Raw genomic sequence first — 17,856 nt, 5'->3', positions numbered from 1 at the left:
TCACATTCACATAATAGAGGGCACACATTCCCATGCGTATTTTTACAGACAAACGTTCACTGCATGGCAGTCAAATTGTGTGTGTTTTTTTATTCTTAGAGCTGGAATTTTGCCTGATGTGTTTTTGGGTGCAAAATATTGGTGACTGGTGAGAATATCAATTCCCAACTCTTCAGAATCTGATTTCATCATGAGCAGCTGTCTGATTTGAACCCATGATCGCAGCGGCGCTCCTGATCCACCTGGCCACTTAACCATCGGCTGATATTAATTTGAAGTCGGGTTTATCCAGTCTATACTGAACCCTTGCAGTTATGATTGGCACCACAGACTCATGTGATAAGAATGCTGTTCGTTATTGGACTTAAAACGTTAAAGTGAGTCGATTATGTGAAGTGGACTACTTTGTTTTTGATGATCAAGTATGTCATAAACATATTTGTAAATTTGCCCTCATAAGTATGAACCCTTTTCATACACATCTAAAAGAGGAAGGATGTGACTAATATTAATGATTTCATGTTCTGCAGTATCTTCAATAGTAATTTTTCCATGACCTTCCTTCTTTAGCTAAGACTTTGAAAAAAAAAAGTTCATAACTGGGAGTCATTTATCAAAGGTATCAAAATATCTAAGGCATTTGGAACTACTGCTGTCGAGAGAAGGTAATCAAGGTCAGAGTGCATCACTTGAAATAAAATGGTACCATTTTTTTTATGTCTTTGAAAAACTCTAACAAGTATGCCACGATGCAACTTGATTAAGTTCTAAGCATATGACACGTACAAAGATATTACATTTTTTGCCATCTCTATTACTTCTTCAATACATATAAATTCCAGTTCATATTAACTTTTTTGCATGAAGGTTTGAGGATGTGTGCTCATGTGTATTGCAATGATAATAATATTTGTTGTGTGGGTCGACTTTCAAATGGATGAAGCTCTATCTCAACTGTCGGTCACGGGGGATCGTTTGGATCGGTGGTGCAGTGGTTAATGCGCTACGCTAAAAGACCGGCTAAACGAGTTCGATTCCCGCTCACGGCCAACACCGGTGACGATTATCAGAACCGGTCCTGGGCCTCCTCAATGTCAACTCAGCCTCAAATCAGTACCTGGTGTTATGTGTAAACATCGCCACTGGGGAGACAAAGACGGCTGGGCGTGTTGCTGGATACTTACCCCCTCGTGTACCGTGCCGGCCTTCAGAAGCGCTCACGAACAGCACTTTCCCCAACAGTTTGTTAAAGGCTATACGGTGAAGCTTTGTCTTTGACCATATGTTACCACACTGGCCAGTGTGGGTTTGTGAAGGGGCACAGCAAATGTTGCATTATAATTCACAACTCATGTTAGCCATGGCTGGCCATTTAACTCGGGCCACCAGACTCATCATATTGCAGAGCACTAACCACTGCAGAAACACCCCCTCATGTATTACAGCATATGTGGTGAAAATATAAACGTCCATAATTCAAACATACTAATTTCAAGGGCGATAAAAGGTGACCAAACGAATTGATGGTTACTGGAAAATGTCACGCAAACATCTTTGTGTTTTCTAACTTGATGTATTACTCGTGTAAAGATAGCTATGCGGTATTGCCTTAAAAGGAACACTGCAATGGATTACGGTTTGAGCAATAGTCATTCTTCATGGCACGTGAAAAAGAAGGGGCATTACCCGAAAAATCGCCTATTATATATGCTCCCTTTTAGAGCGGGGTTGTTGACGAATGTATTGAGTTGTTTTGTTACTTACGCTTGTGCACCACTGTCCATGCAGCCTCACCAAAACATTTGTAATAAGCGTTGCAGTCTGTAGATTTAATATCCTTTTCCAAAGACTTTCGCTGCCACTTGTAAAAACATGGGGATTCTTTACTCCATTCCAGAGTGATGTAATGAGAATGAAATTCTGAGAACTCTGTACGTTTTCTACGACTTGATAATAAAACAGGAAGCACAGATAAATCTGCTAACATCCAGCATGTAGACTACTTGCCTGCAAACACCAATCGTTTTTTGGCGACATGAGACGTCTACGTGTAGCTGGACTATTTTCACAATCTGACTACAATAAAAACAATTGACAATTCATAACCAGACCACAACATTGCTAATGGCTGTACTTTTACGTCTACCATATGTCCCTGGACACAATGCCAGGCAATAAATTCAACGTGTACTCAAGAAAAATTCATGCAGAATTAAGGGTCAAAGGAAATGTCAGAGAAACCCTGTGGACAGATAAGCAAAAGGTGCTTATGGAGGATTAAATCGAGGCTCATGAATACATCACCAGGACTACTAAAACTGTGCAGTTACTGGAGCAGTAGAGCAGCGGTTAGGACACTGCTCACGAATCAAGGCGACGTGAGTTTGATTCCTGGTCACGGTTAACAGCCCGCATTCACCAACAGCGCTAGACATCATAGTGAAGTATGGTCAAGCAACCCACCCACAGCTGACACGGCATAGGGAGATATACATCCAGAAGTGGATTAGCAAAACGGTTGTATTTTATTATTATCATTTACTGTGACTTTGTATTCTTGGAATTTCTTCTTATTTAAACATTGTGACTCAATCCTGTTATTTTAGTATGTCACGGATAATGAGACGATACATGAACAGGAACCAGATGACAAACATTGAAGGTTATTACCCACAGTGCACAGAAATACTTAAAACAAAGAAGAGAATAAAATAAAATAACCAAGGAGTAAAGAAGGGAATGTAGAAATTCACTATTAATATTATAAAATTATGAACAAGTCAAAAGGCTGATAGGCAAAAGCATACTTTATTTATTTCTGTGGAGAAGCGAACAAAGATCGGTCTATTTCAAAGATAAATATAGACAGATTACAGTGATGCACAGTTGCCCTCTCTAGATGAGTTGGTGATGCATGCCACAAACTTCTGTGAAATGTGGCTGATTAATGGCTAACCCATTAAAATAAACATTTTTCTGTTCCTTTTCCAAGCTCCATCGCAACAGATATCTCACTGGTGAATACACAGTCTTCGACGAGGTAGGAGCACCATATATCAAGTTTTACAGCATTTGTGCAAAATAACAATAGCATCTATGGATATTGTTCTAAACCGTTAATATTTAGATCTACTTCTTTTGCGTGGCATTTGAAAGAAGCAACAGGCTACATTTTTTGTATGTTTTTTTTAATTGTGTAAGACATGACATAGCAAACGGGATAGCTGAGTGGAGTCCACTTATTGCATATGCGTGTTGTATTGAACAGTCTTTAGTGATGCCGAATGGTTTGCACCTCACCACATATGCAGTATGGTGAGTCCTTGATCTTCGATTTATGTACGAAATATGCACTTCTTCGAATTGTTTTCAGATCCTATTTAGCTCGTTAAGCTGTCACCCAGTGGTTTTATTGGTGAACACAGGTGTATTTTATTGTTATAAACAAGCATATGTATTCACGTACATATCTTTATTTGATATCTTTACTTGCAATTTCCATTGTTGCTGTTTCTTTTTAAGATCTCCATTCATGTGCACGTTGCTACATTTAAAAATGTGATGTCAGAATTAGACAAAGTGTTTTTTTGGAGCCAATTGTGTATAATGCAATAATTGATGAAGAGTAGAATGTGTGCATTGTAGTATGTACTATAATTTACAATTTGATCTAAATGTACATTTTATATTCTGTGATTTTGAGAACCCTCTTCGTACTGATTTAGGCTTTACGATTAATTTGATTTGTGTTCCACATGTAAATATGTAGAACATCAATCAGTTATAGATAACAGAGTTTGGCATAATAAATAATTATTTCAATGCGTATATTAATGTACCATTAATTGACTAGTAAAATGGACGTTTGTAACTTTGTATTCACGTACAGGAATGTGAATACAAAGTTACATCGACATTAAAGCTAAAGTGTAGCAATGCCACCCCCTAGCGGCCTCTAAACATTAGATCATCAGAGCAATCGTATTGTATTGCAGGATCTGAAGCATACCAAGTTTTCATTGCTGCCCATGTCTTACTAAGAACAGTAGTCTAAATACTGTAAAAACATTTACACTTGAGAAAATGTACATTCAAGTACAGTATGTGAAGGGTTTTTTTCTGTGTCACCTCAATGAATGGGCAATGATACAATGTATGTTAGAGCATTATATAAATGTACTTTTCCAACCCAGACAATAAGCACAGGTTAACAGACTCGGACGAACGTCTGAAGCATTTGAGTGTCTCCTCAAGAGCTAACTCACAAAATAAGCCTAAGCAATAGTTGCTAAGGGATGGCAATGGTTGCTAGTGGATGGCAGCGCCTACAAGTATGTCTTTCAAAACAATAATAAAGTGCTGCACCATGCTCTCTAACTTGACATGACATCATTTGTAAGATTCAACAAAAATACTTTTTTTTTAAAAACCAGATGTAACAATGGCTTCATATAAATAATGTATTTAAAAAATATTGTAAATCAAAATAGTTTGCAGTCAGTTTTCCAACAGTTTGGGTTCTAAAGCTCCAGACTTCTTTGCTAAAAAAAATACCATAAAATGTGAATGAGTAATATTGTTTTGCAATGTTGATGTGAATTTCCCTATATTATAAATTTTGTTTTTTGTTATCCATAACATACTGTATATAAATTTAAAACGTTGAAACGTGTATTAATGTCAATGGGGTCATCTGAGCGATTAAATGTCAGTATCCAGACAATGCACTGTGCCCATTCTCATACTTCTCATACTTGTTTCAGAATAGTACTATGAAAGTCTCTCATGATAAACTACTATACAATCGTAAATATATTATGATAAAAATATGTAAATTAGCGACGTTTTAGGCAATGACCCTTCTTCAAACTACATTCATGTTATATTCTTAGTTCTTTCGGTAAAGTCACGTTATTGTTTTATATATTTTTTTTATTATTTTGTTGTTTCCCTTCAACGTGACTTTACCGAAAGAACTAAGATTATGAATTACTGCAGTCACGAAAGCTTTAAATCAAAATTTACATTCATGTTGTTTATGAAGAGCACATTCATAGCACGTAAATAGTGTATTCATGTGCTATGAAGAAAGGAGAAATATATTACGTATTTCTATAACCACAAAATATTTCTTGTTTTAAGCCAGTGTTATTGACGAAAATGTTGAGTTTTTGTTATTTGTGTTTGTGGACCACTGCCAAAGCAGTATCACGAGATAATTTGTTTATTGCACCGTACTGCTACGGTACCGAAATAACCAAAGAGTATAAATATTCAACACTCACACTCATGGAACATTTTTCTTTTCATGAGTACTTTATTTCTAATATGCAATCAAATATTTTTCTCAAAACACAATACGTATTGTGATTTAGAAACGCATATTTCACGTTAATATGAACATTAATACATTAATAAACATCGTTATGCATGTCTGACATAAATTGCTAAATCATTTTATGAAACATTCATATAAGTGCGTCTTTGTAAAGTTTATGTTTTACCGAATACTGCAGCAATAATATTTTTGCTGTTGTCAATCCACTGTTGTATGAAGGCCCTCCCCATGCCATGTCAGTTATGGGGGTTGTTTAGCTATTGGAGGCTAACCACTTCACAACCACTTCCTCCTGTATGTCACCATCTTTGCATGAGGTCTGTTACAGTATTCCGTTACTATGGGACTATTCGTCCAAGCATGTCGGAGGCCAATACAAAATACAGCGACGCTTCCTTATTCTTTGATAGCATATGCCGCCAATGAGACTTTGATTTAAAAATACCGTACGCATTCACCCCTAAAGTTTGACCCCCATTGGCAACCCACAAGTATGTTTGGATGGTGACGGCACTAGCAACAATATACAACAAAACAAAACACTGCTGGTTACTACTGGTTTGGTGTCAGGTGCCATAAAATCTGTGGCTGATAAAAGGGGGTTGAGAACTCTGCGCAGGTGACGAGTACTGGAGGCTGCTTGGAGCTGTCAAGATTTGTTTAATACCACGACTTCAAAACCACGTTGATTTTTGTCATTCCAAGGGACATGGGTTGCAACAGCAGCAAGTCGGCGACGGTGGTTGATTCTGCAGACAAGCCACATCCTCCTGCACATGAAAAGGCCACCAAAGGGAGTACGTTCATTTTATTCTATTTTTAAACCAGCTATAATGTGCCCATTGCAATCGATTACAGAACGCATGTAAAATACATGATATATTTATACAGTATATATACGGGCCATATACAGAGAAACATATATGCAACAGCCACTGTATGTATATTAAGAATACTTTACTGTATTAAGTTGTGCGTATTGTACACAAACTGTGGTATAATGTTTGATACCTTTTACAAATTAATTATGCGAATGCAATTTTTTACAAGCGCACTTACATTTGTTGTGATTAAGTTGTGGTAAATCTTCATTCTTTTATTGAAAAAAATAATTTATTACATCAACTTCAAAAATGTTTTAACATCTTAGTTCATCAGATTAATAATCTAACATACACTTCTTGATATTTTATATCTATGGATATTATAATACTGCACCACATCAGGCTTAATTTTCTTCTGCAACTCAAACATGATGACAATTATAGATTGAAATATAACGTTTATAACATGAATGTTTTTTACATTCAAAACATATATCTTTAGTAATCTCTGTGGCATCGTAGGACCGTGAGGGATGATGGCAGTGTCAGAAGGCCTTTGTCCAGATAGACATTTAGTAATTGACGAATCTTTACTTCGATGAACACTGACATCACACGAATATGAATAAAGATTATAATGGTTATCAGTAGCAAAGATAGACAGTAAAGCATTCCCATAATGCTTCACAGGCAAAAGCATTAAAGAGGTTATACATAGGCAGTCACTTAGCTGGTCAATATACAGGAGTGCAAAAATACATTTCAGGGACAAAAATGCATTTCCAGAGGCGCCCCCACACCCCCAGTGATTTACACAGGGTGGAGATGTATTCTTAACCCTCCCTCGAGCAGCTGTAAGTGATAATTGAAATGTATGTCTAAGGGGTCTAATTCGAAACGTGTTTAAATCAAGTGAGAGTTGTGTGGTGCTAATTTGCAGTTGCCGTCATCAACCAGAGTTGTAAATTCTACATTTATATGGCGACTGTGTTGCTAAATCGTGTGACTTGTTATTTCCATTGCGACAATATCTTGTTAGATCAAGCAACAATATAGGTAATTTTTGGATAATATGCAGATTTGGGAGCGATTCCAGGTCTGTACTATGGATCCTGTATCAGTTTACTATGTTTTATGCTTGGTAATTAATCTCGTGACATTTTTTAAGACTTTATAAAGCCTACGTAGTGACATCTAGTAACTTTTTTAGGTTCGTTTAGCAACGTTTCGCTTCAAGGAGTGGAAGCACTTTACACCCCAAACTCATTGGCATATCTAATTTATCTTGACTAGGGGTCAGCACACAAAATAACGAGAAGAGCCATTTTTGTTCGAATTCAGAAAACCACTCAATATTTCAAGAGCCACAATACAGCCCCTAAAGAGCCACATGTGGCGCTGGAACCTCAGGTTTCTGCCCTCTGCTCTAGGCGCAGCGGACTTGGAGAAGGGCATGTGGTTTCCTCTGGAACTGGCACCCAGGGCCCCAATAAGCCTATCGCTGGTCATGATTGTTGTTTATTATTCATAGTTTGCCGTGTTTGTGATAAATTTTGTCCATGCAGAGAATCCTGACGACAAAGCGGTCCATACAGATGGAGCTGCGAAAGCGCAGGATGACCACGATCAGAAGCCGGACAACCCAAGCGACAAACAAAAAGAAGAAGGGGAGAAGGAGAAAGACATTCCACCACAGGAGGCCCAGGACAGCAAGGAAGAAACACCCAGAAGCAAGGGTGATTAGAAGAGACAGACGGCTACATGACACAGCCAATGCCTGGACAATACATCTCTCTCCATGCTTTATCAGAAACATTCCCTGTTTACTACCTACTTTTTGACACATTTAAGGAGTCACATCTCCAACAATATCATTTAACTGAATAAAAAATCCCGGATATTTATTTTTGATGTTTACTGTTTCGGTAATGGTATATGTTAACAGGTAACAGATGTCAGGCATAATTCACATATTGGAAGGGTGTATCTGTAGACCATTCGGACCTGAACTATGATTGATCTGATTTAATTATATTAACATTAATTTGGGCTTGTGTAAGATAGACCCTCTTGTGTAAACAGTATAAAATGTAAAATTATAGTTGCCAGCTGATTTGGTGGGTGTCTAAGACTTTTTTTCACGAAATAAGCCTCTATATTGATAACATGATAGTCAGATCAATTATATTTACTTAAAGCTTGTGATGGGCAATGAAATTGGTATTTCTATACAAAATTTATCATAATAGGCATTTAATTCCAGTAATTATATATATATTATTTTAATAATACTCATTTTTTTTTATAAAAATATTAATTATGGTGGCTGAACTGAAAAGGTTTTAAAATTTTAAATGTCGTATAACACAATTTAATACTTTATGTACTGAAAACATACAATAAAAATATGGGCACTATTTAGTGTGGGGGAATACAAATATACTTTTTGTTTACTATTTTGTTTACTATATATTAGAATGTATGATGCACATATTTAGGCTTCATAAAAATGTTTTCACTTTATCGTAGAAGTAAAATCTTGCAAGTTTATGTCTTCAATAATGCATTTAATAAATGTTGTACCATGGGGATTCATTATAATATGTAATTATAAAGGTTAACAACAGGCAGCAGAGTACATCGTAATTATGTTTTCATATACATTAAAATTATTTCGTGACGTAGATAATGGCTAAAATACGATTTTATAGCGCGCTCTGTCAATCCAGCCACTGAATGGATGCGTTTCCCATGCTGTCGGTCATGGGAATTGTTTGACCAAACTTTACTGTGTTGATGACAACGGGATGGTGAAGAGTCGTGCGACAAGAACCTGTTTAGAAATGTATCGCCCTCCGCTGACATTCGCCATGACCAGGAATCAAACTCAAGTTATTTTGGTTCGTCGCGAAGTACGCTAACCAGTGCACCACCACTGCACTCAAGAGATTTGTGGCAATGCAATAATGCCAAATAACACAATGTAAAATCTAATACAGTGCAGTCAATACTGTATATTGCAGTGTTATTTCTACGCACAAATATGGAAAATTTGCAAAAAAAACACGTACTGTAATCCAAAGTATAGTAATACCCGATTTAAGTCTACCCCATGTTTACATCGTTTTATTAATACCGTTACCATGATTTGCGTCGCCTCAACCCACACTTACGTTGCTGACAGATAGCATCGTTAGTTATTTCCCGTATCCGTCACCTTCGCCTCCACCTGCCCAGTAAAAAAATGTTGAACTTATCCGCAACATAAACAGGGGGGTATTGATGTGCATGTAATATGTTTGGATACTTTTAAGCACACAATTATATGGGCAAACCCCTGGTAATGTTTGACTACGCGCGTGGCACGAAGCATGTTGCTGTACGCCAGTCAATTGCAGTGAGTCAGAAGCATTGCAAAGTTTAGCGTTGTGTGTTACTTGAGCAACAATTATTGAATTACATTTACGCTGGATGTGTATACAATACCGTGCCGCTTGCAAAACACAACCCACACATTTGTATTGCCCGCAACCACAAATAGCCCGAGCAGCTTGTTGAAACAAAAATTAAATGCAACTGTTGCACGATGAAATTAAGATCTGCGTGAAATAATATTAAATTTTCTCTCGAAAATATGTTTTCCAGACATTGTTTTTTCATTCAGTGGATATGAAGTTTATTTGCATGCGTATATGTGATATATTTTGGGTAGTATTTGCATCATTGCTGTGCAGTAACTGTAATTGGTGCTGTTGATATATTGCTAAACACACTTTTAAACGTCGTGGAAGTCACCACATGCTAATGATACATATCATGACTAACCACGTAAATAGTTACACGGCATAAGGCCTAATTTGAACAACGCAACATTTTCCGGAATGTATGATGAGCGGGGGAAAATAACTCGGATTTGTTTTGTAAGATTGCAAATAAAAATTACAAAACACTATAAAAGTAACGCAATGTTTTTCATACATGTAATAAACTACGAAAGACTTTGCTCTGCAAGCAACGTCAACTAAAAATGCATGCATCATTATGGTTTTTGGGGAGGTTTCGAGACGTTACTCATACGTTTCATGTTTGTAGTGAATGATGAAAAACTAACAATTTCACATAACATGCAACAACAAAAACCCCGCAGCGCTCAAGTGATCGTGGGATTCCAATGTCTCGAACCTGGCACCAGAATGAGCAAACTTTCTGGCACCAGAATGAGCAAACTTTCAGCAATATCTGTAGGTGACAACTTAACATGAGTCCATGGCCCCTGCAACTAGACACACAAAACTTTATTATCCTATTCGGCACCAGACCTCCTCACTCCCCACGTACTGAAACAAAATCCCCTCCGACCAGGCCCACAAATTGTAACACAGATCTGGATGTGCAAAGTCCCAAAACTTTATTGCACTCTCGCATCGAAGATCTCCGATCCGGAGGGCAAAATCCTCCGACCTCACACCAGAACTTCGCATCACCATTTGGAGGGTAAACACCCTCTGATGTGGCACCTTCGCAGTGCACGCTACAGTCGCGTTGAAGATCTCGGTTCTCTCTCCCCCCCCCCACTTTCCCCGCCATCTCCTTGTCCCCTCGTCTCCCTGTCTTCTTGTCCCACTGCCTGCCCCCCTCCCAGTGCTCTGTGGGCCCTGTCCTGCCCCCCACTCTATGTCTCTGCAGGAGGCGGACGCGTGCCTACGGGAGAGGCGGCTTGGCCGTGCGGAGGAGCTCTACTCGGGGCTGCTGGCCCGGCGCGATCGCCTCTGGTGAGAGGGAGGTGGGGGGGGCATCCGGGAGACACAGGGAGACACGGGGAGACACAGGGACACCGGGAGACACAGGGAGACACGGGGAGACAGGGAGACACGGGGAGACACAGGGAGACACGGGGGGAGACAGGGAGACACGGGGAGACACGGGGAGACACGGGGAGACACGGCGAGACAGGGAGACACAGGGAGACACAGGGAGACACGGGGGGAGACAGGGAGACACGGGGAGACACAGGGAGACAGGGAGACACGGGGAGACACGGGGAGACACCGGGAGACACGGTGAGCCACACGGTGAGCCACGGTGAGCCACGGGGAGACACGGGGAGACACCGGGAGACACGGGGAGACACCGGGAGACACGGTGAGACACGGTGAGCCACGGGGAGCCACGGTGAGCCACGGGGAGACACGAGCGAGCCACTGGGAGACACCGCGACTCACGAGGTGACACCAGTAGACATGCCGCAAGACGCCGAAAGTCACAGAGAGTAATGGTGTTGGGCGTCCCCGAGACCTCGTGCCCGTCACAGCAAGTTCCCATTCAGAGTCCACAAACCCCGCGTTCAATCGTTTCCGTGTATGTGGTGTGGAAATGTCGCCGAGAACCGCCTCACTCGCACGGCATGTGCGATTGCTCTGTATACACGATGCCACGTGTGGACATTAGATGGCAGTGCATCAAAGGATTAAATATATAAGCTGTGTGTACACAGCTTTCAACCTTCGTCATCCCATCCTGAATGCACGGTGGGTTTTAATCCGGGTTACTCTCACGCAAAGCCAAAAGTTGTTGAATCGGAATTGGGAAAAACATCCAAACCCGGCACCCTCCTCGAAACGTGTTGAGACTTGGTGAAGCTTTCCTGGGTTAAAGAGGCACTATTGTGTTATGTAAACATTCATCTTTATTCATCACATCCACGTGACAGTAATTTTTAAGTGGGTGTTAATATTGATCAGAAATTAGTGGTAAGTTTGGCGAAAGTCACGTGTAAGTTGGAAGCCGGCTACGATTATAAGCTGATTGAAAAAACAAACGGCAAACGCGGCAACATTGAAACTGGTAACATAAGTTTGAACCATGCATTGCTGCATAATTCAATCTTGCTGTAAGATGAAATAAGGGACTTGACATTTACTTGTTGTGTTTCTGACATAGCAACGAAGATTGTGCCGTCGCCTTTAACAACCGAGGGCAGATCAAGTACCTGCGCGTGGACTTTTATGAAGCAATGGAAGACTACACACAGGCCATTGAGTGCAACAAGGACTTCCCCATTCCTTACTACAACAGGGGCCTTGTTCTCTACAGGCTAGGTATTCCCCATGTCAGCAGAAAATAAGTGGTAGCTTACTCATTATTTGTCATTAACTTTGAACACCATGTCTCGGAGTGATTGTAAAACATGTAGCAAGAAAAGTGTCCGATGCCACCACTGTTTGTGCATGAGTTGGGGGACTTCAAATTGACCATTGAAACGCTGATTTGTCAACTATCAATTATTTTTTTTTATAGAAAGACAATTACATCTTATTGTATACTGTACTGTCAAATGTGAGTGGTGGCAGTAAACAGCACACAGCACTAACAGTCCACATGACTTGGGGGGCGGGGGGAAGGCCTTGATTCAGCAACAGATTGAAGGGCTGTAGTTTTATTAAAACGGGAAGTATTGTATTATTGTGGAACCAAATGTTTGACATTGAGGTTAACGTGTTGATATTTTTAAATGGTTTATTTCAGGGTTTTTTGATGACGCAATCAAGGACTTTCACAAGGCTGTTGAACTCAATCCAGCATTTGAAGATGCTCGAGCAAGTCTCAAACAAGCTGCCCGGGACAAAGAAGCAAAGCAAGCCAGAGGTTACTGATACTACGAATTTGAAAATGTAGAGTAAATGTAATATTTTCTTACATTTTTCATTAAACTGTCACCGTTTGTTGATTACAGTAGTAATTGTATATGGGCAAATCAAGTTATGAACGTGTATTTCATAACCATTTTTATAAGCATTGTCAATTCTTATATATTAATGGCACATTAAGGGGCATATTAATGTACACGTTTATCCATAATTATTTGTATTTAAGCAAAATATATAATTTAATACATTCACAAGGAGCTTTCATGTAATTAAGCATAGTACTTTCACAGCATGTTATATTTGCAAAATAAATTATTTATTCAACACAATGTAGTCAGAACACGTTTTGATTGCAACACACGATGTTAGAAACATTCTGCATGTGAAACGCTATGAAAATATACTGTTCCATCATAATTTACAAACAAGGGACTGCTACATTTTTTACTTTTGTCTCTATTACACATTTAATGACATAATGCCATTAACAAAATTGCACACAAAAGAGAAATATGCATTTCCCTGAAAAATTGCACCGCAAAACTGAAAGGCTGTTACGTTGATCAATAAGAATGCCTCCTCGGGTCTGTACTGTGTGGGGAAGATATACCGGTTAGGCAAGGTCTTAGAAATGCATAATTGGAACGCGATGCAAATAATCAAGACTGAACATGAAGATACATGCAAGGCTGTTAGAAATCCAAGTATACTTAAACGAGTAAAGATTGAAATAGCCTTTGAACCACACTGCTATTGCACATTGAACGTTATCTGTCGGTTCAAACGAAGCACATGCTCAGCACATACGTTTTTAATGGGCAGTAATAACAATCCGCACGAACAAATGAAATCAATATCAAAGACTTTACCAGTCTTTCAATTGTATCGTGTTTGAATATTCTGGAATGCTTTCTGGGAGTCCCTTGTCTGGACTGAAATCTGAGCTGGCTATGAGATACTGGTCCAATGTCATCTCTGCACATCGTGCAATGAAGCGTATGAAAGGTCGCACGTCCCCATCATTCCCAACTTGCAGCGCAGTGTAGTATTCAGCGCGTTGTTCTTTGCGGATGGTGACTGGCGGATACCCGGCCTGCATGAGAATGAGGTTCATGAGGAGACGTGACGTTCGCCCGTTGCCGTCTACAAACGGGTGCACGTACACCAGCCTGTAGTGCGCCAGCGCGGCGAACTCTATCGGGTGCAGGGCTAGCGCTTCTTCGGAGTTGAGCCACTGCGTGAACTTTCCCATGTGCCTCTCCACTTCGCGCGGCTCTGGAGGCAGATGGCTCCCAACGAAGACGCGTGATCGACGAAAATAGCCAGCCTCTATGGGATCCACGTGGCCCAGCACTCGCCGGTGGATCTCCAGGATATCGATGGTAGTGATTGAGCCGATGCGGTTGACGAGCGAGGCGTTCATGTACTTCATGGCGGCGTCGATGCCCAAAACTTCGTTCTGCTCGGCGAGGCTTTTTCCATAGACTGCGTAACGTGTCTCAACAATGTGCTTGATTTCTGAGAGTGTTAGTGTGTTGCCCTCGAGTGCTACCGTGTGATGGATGTGATGGTAATAGCTCTCCTCCATCACTCGCCGTAAGGCTCCGTCCCACTTGGGGATGAGCAAAAGCTTCTTGACCTGCACATAAAACAGCCGTCAAAGTAAACTAATTATTTCAAAGCATCTATACAATTACATTTTAAGCATTACTAGCTGTACTATTTTGATGACGATTTAAGCAAGTGCCAGGAAAGCACAGTAATTTAAATCACCAACACTTGATAGAAATATCAGTTAAAACATACATTTTGGTTGAAAATGCATGCAAACTCAAGTTAAAAAAGAGTGCTCAAAATTGAATGTTATGTCCCAGCGATTATTCCACAAGTAAATATATAATTTTTGATAAGATACATATATTTAGTATCCACTTGCACCAAACAACAGCAACTGCTCTTCACCTTGCTGTCGATGATGGCGAAGCGACGCTGGTCGATCTCTTCCACGAGGGGCGAGGTTCGCCCGCGGTTGCTAAGCGCTTGCAAATGACAGGGCATGAGTGCGAGTGCACGGTTAAACATGTGGTCTGCCTGCACCACGTTTTCATCCTCCTCCAGGAAGAGGCCGTACTCATTGAGAGCATCGGGAAAGTCAGGATCGAGACGCAAGCAGTGCTGGAAGAGACGCCGTGCTTTGTCGCGCTTGCCTTGTCGCTTCATCTCCAAAGCCTGGTGCAGTGATGCTTGAGCTTCCAGCCTAATGTCTGTTCATGCAAACAACACACGTTACCAGTGGGGTTAGCTATCGAGTGTACAGGCAGTGCGCAAATGCACTCTCTGGCCCATGGGCCAGAAAGGCCCAAGCACCAGGCTACAAAGATAAGGGAAATAGGATCGGGGGTCCTATTTATTGCACCAGGGCCCATAACCAAACCATCACACCACTGGATGTTATGTACAGTATGCTATGGCTTTACTCATTTGTTTAGTAAACTACAATAGGAAACACAACAGGGTACCCTGAGTGGTTAAATACTGAACACAGGTCAAACATTTGAAATGTGCAGTTATGCTTTGTGGCCATATTAAAACAAACAGGTTTTTCCATTTCAATTAACGTAATAAAGAGATCAGAAAAATGTTGTAAATTGAAGGAAAAAAATCAACTATTTAGAAGTAATAATGAATGATATACTTTTCAAATTAAACATTTTTTGTTAAGATTCTCACTGTAACAATGGCCAAATTAACTTGCACAACTGTAATAATGAACTTCTAAAAACGAATTACCAGACTACATTAACACAACAACGTAGTCTGATTAATGTTTGACTACGTGAGAAGCATAAGGCAAAACGGACGCTCATGTTTAAAGTATTGCTACAGTATACTGTACCTAGAATACTTTGCATTCATCTGACCAGTAGAGATAACTTTCGACATAGCTTTCGTGACTGCAGGAATTCATATTCTTTGGTTCTTTCGGTTAAGTCACTTTATTTTATTATTATTATTTTACACGCTTTTATTTAACTCGCTCTATTGTAGTATCCTCAAATCTTGTAACTCATTTTTAACCCACTTCCCAATGTGGTATCAACTGCAAATTTGGTATACGTATGTCATACTGATGACAATACTATATTCTATCATTAAAAATAAAATATTTTTAAACCATCTTTTTTATGTTATGTTTCGGCTTGAGTCTAATTGCCCACGCTCAACTACCGTTGGCTGTAAATCACCACGGTCCCTTACGTTATGGCAAGCTTCGGGGCCACTTCCTGGAGTCGTGGAGTTTTGCCATTACTAGTACGGTACATTTCATTAAAGAGTGTTTTATAAAAAGTATTTTTTTAATATTACTTATTTCTATCTACGTGACCTTACCGAAAGAACCAAAGAATACAGAGATAACTTGTTAGTAATTTTAAAAAAAGGGTCTGTAACAACCAAACCAAATAGTGTGCAGTACTTCGAATATTTATGGGAATGTAGTGATAATTATTGAGGCTGGTTAGAATTTGAAAGGGTTATTTAATTATTGCCAATTATTTAGCAGGCAAGCCTGAGTATGACGACTGTTTAGGAGGGGCCTACATTTGGATATTTGATCAATTTCACACCTTCAGCCTGACATCTACAAAACCTGCTTATCTTTGCAAGCAAAATAATTGACCGTAAAAAAAACTCCAATTTGAAGTCATGGTATCGATACAATATTAGTCACTCGCTATCTAAAAGGTCGCTGTTAAAGGGTTCCCTTATGTTGTCCACTGCTGAGCAGTGACAATACCCGGCCATCAGCACCGTGACGTGGGTGAGATAAGTCAATAAATGAGCTGGCACAACCAGGGAGCATTCGTGCGTCACCGCTGCTGTCAGTGTGGATTCGTCTACCAATCACAGGGTGACAAGTGAGACGAAACAACGCAACGGAAACCCTTGGCAATGACGTGGAAGTGGAATGTAAAACACGCCGACAAATATTCCATTCATTTACATTCGGGCACATTTGCCTAACCTGCTGTTGCCACAAATACAAAAAAAGTCACCAATACAGAAACATCCTTTCTACGCTCAACTATTATAAAGGGCCATTTTCCAAAACATTAACTTTCCTACGGTATGTTAAATGTCATACAATAGCCTCACATTCCGACCGCCCCGCCTCGGAATTACACTAAGAACGAGGAAGCGTATAAAGTGTTTGAGAAAACGTCTAAAAGTGGAGGCATCGTGGCGACTGCTCAGAGAAGCGGGCTTGGGGCCATGACAGGTCATAGCTCTCGACATTGGTGGTCGAGACGAGCCACGGGGGTGGCAGCCAAAGGAGGGAACGCGCCCGGGAGGACGTCCACCGTGGAAACGGCGGAGCAGTGACAGCGGCTGGTGGCCACGAGCTTCAAAGATTAACATCGCAGAACCGGGAGAGAATACGCCGTTACAGAGCAGTGGCTAGACAGTACAATATTGACCAACTATTGAGATTACTGTACTATATTAGGACAAACTAGAGTGGCTTTAAATGAGGTGCTCGTGTTTCAATATTCAAAAAAAGGTTACAGCGGGGCTATTTCATCTCTGCGATGACAATTCCACATTTCCATGGCGGGAGTCAGACTATATACATCCATGGGGAAAACAATGTTCTCGCCCCCCCCCCCAAACCCCCCCCAACATAAACTGTACCAGGAGAGGTCTTGGGTTTTTCTGTCGCAGGCCAGCTCCAACCTCCCGCTCCAGCTTCCACCGCTCCTCCATCTCCTCCGACACCGAGACCTAGGGGCAGCCTCATCACCAGTCCCAACAGCGCCGTGGTGGCCGCATACTCGGGCCGGCCACCGCCGCCGCACGCGTCCACGTGCGTGGCCCGGCCACTGCCGCCTTCTCCTCCTCCTCCTCCACCCAGGATACACCGGAGCGGACGAAGCTTTGGAGCCAGGGGCGGCAGCAGCAGTAGAAACAGGAGCAGGAGCAGCCCAAGGCCCGCGGCGGGCAGCCACCCGGGCCGCGCCGGGCAGGACCTCAACACCCACAGCGACAT

At 40.8% G+C, this 17,856-nt stretch overlaps 3 protein-coding genes and 1 long non-coding RNA gene across 5 annotated transcripts; 2 read left to right on the top strand and 2 right to left on the bottom strand.

Moving 5' to 3' along the window:
- The first annotated feature begins 2,932 nt into the window (after nucleotides 1-2,932).
- Nucleotides 2,933-9,795, top strand: LOC116953907 (uncharacterized). Of its 2 annotated transcripts, none has more exons than XM_076074146.1 (3): nucleotides 2,933-3,040; nucleotides 6,044-6,135; nucleotides 7,728-9,795. In XM_076074146.1, the coding sequence occupies exons 2-3, from the start codon at nucleotides 6,048-6,050 to the stop codon at nucleotides 7,904-7,906; spliced, it is 267 nt and encodes an 88-aa protein (XP_075930261.1). In that variant the 5' UTR covers nucleotides 2,933-3,040; nucleotides 6,044-6,047; the 3' UTR covers nucleotides 7,907-9,795. The 2 variants fall into 2 exon arrangements, with proteins under 2 accessions (XP_075930261.1, XP_032830102.2); XM_032974211.2 differs by lacking the exon at nucleotides 2,933-3,040 and adding an exon at nucleotides 3,057-3,315.
- LOC142930988 (uncharacterized) lies at nucleotides 5,298-9,399 on the bottom strand. The gene is made up of 2 exons (XR_012946988.1): nucleotides 9,336-9,399; nucleotides 5,298-6,108 (listed from the first exon to the last, which is right to left on the bottom strand). It is a non-coding gene; the product is annotated as an uncharacterized LOC142930988 (long non-coding RNA).
- Nucleotides 9,796-10,724: 929 nt separating the features above from the next.
- Nucleotides 10,725-13,138, top strand: TTC32 (tetratricopeptide repeat domain 32). Its single transcript, XM_032974217.2, has 3 exons — nucleotides 10,725-10,934; nucleotides 12,103-12,260; nucleotides 12,688-13,138. The coding sequence occupies exons 1-3, from the start codon at nucleotides 10,837-10,839 to the stop codon at nucleotides 12,813-12,815; spliced, it is 384 nt and encodes a 127-aa protein (XP_032830108.1). The 5' UTR covers nucleotides 10,725-10,836; the 3' UTR covers nucleotides 12,816-13,138.
- FICD (FIC domain protein adenylyltransferase) lies at nucleotides 13,104-17,856 on the bottom strand. Its single transcript, XM_032974204.2, has 3 exons — nucleotides 17,502-17,856; nucleotides 14,772-15,073; nucleotides 13,104-14,448 (listed from the first exon to the last, which is right to left on the bottom strand). Exons 1-3 carry the CDS (start codon nucleotides 17,854-17,856, stop codon nucleotides 13,675-13,677), a joined length of 1,431 nt encoding a protein of 476 aa, XP_032830095.2. The 3' UTR covers nucleotides 13,104-13,674.

This window comes from Petromyzon marinus, chromosome 3 (genome assembly GCF_048934315.1).
Source record: "Petromyzon marinus isolate PM22_M1 ecotype Great Lakes invasive population chromosome 3, UKy_Petmar_22M1.pri1.0, whole genome shotgun sequence".
Lineage (NCBI taxonomy): Eukaryota > Metazoa > Chordata > Hyperoartia > Petromyzontiformes > Petromyzontidae > Petromyzon > Petromyzon marinus.
Note: the sequence above shows the minus strand (reverse complement) of the source record. Positions and strands in the feature narration are given on the sequence as shown.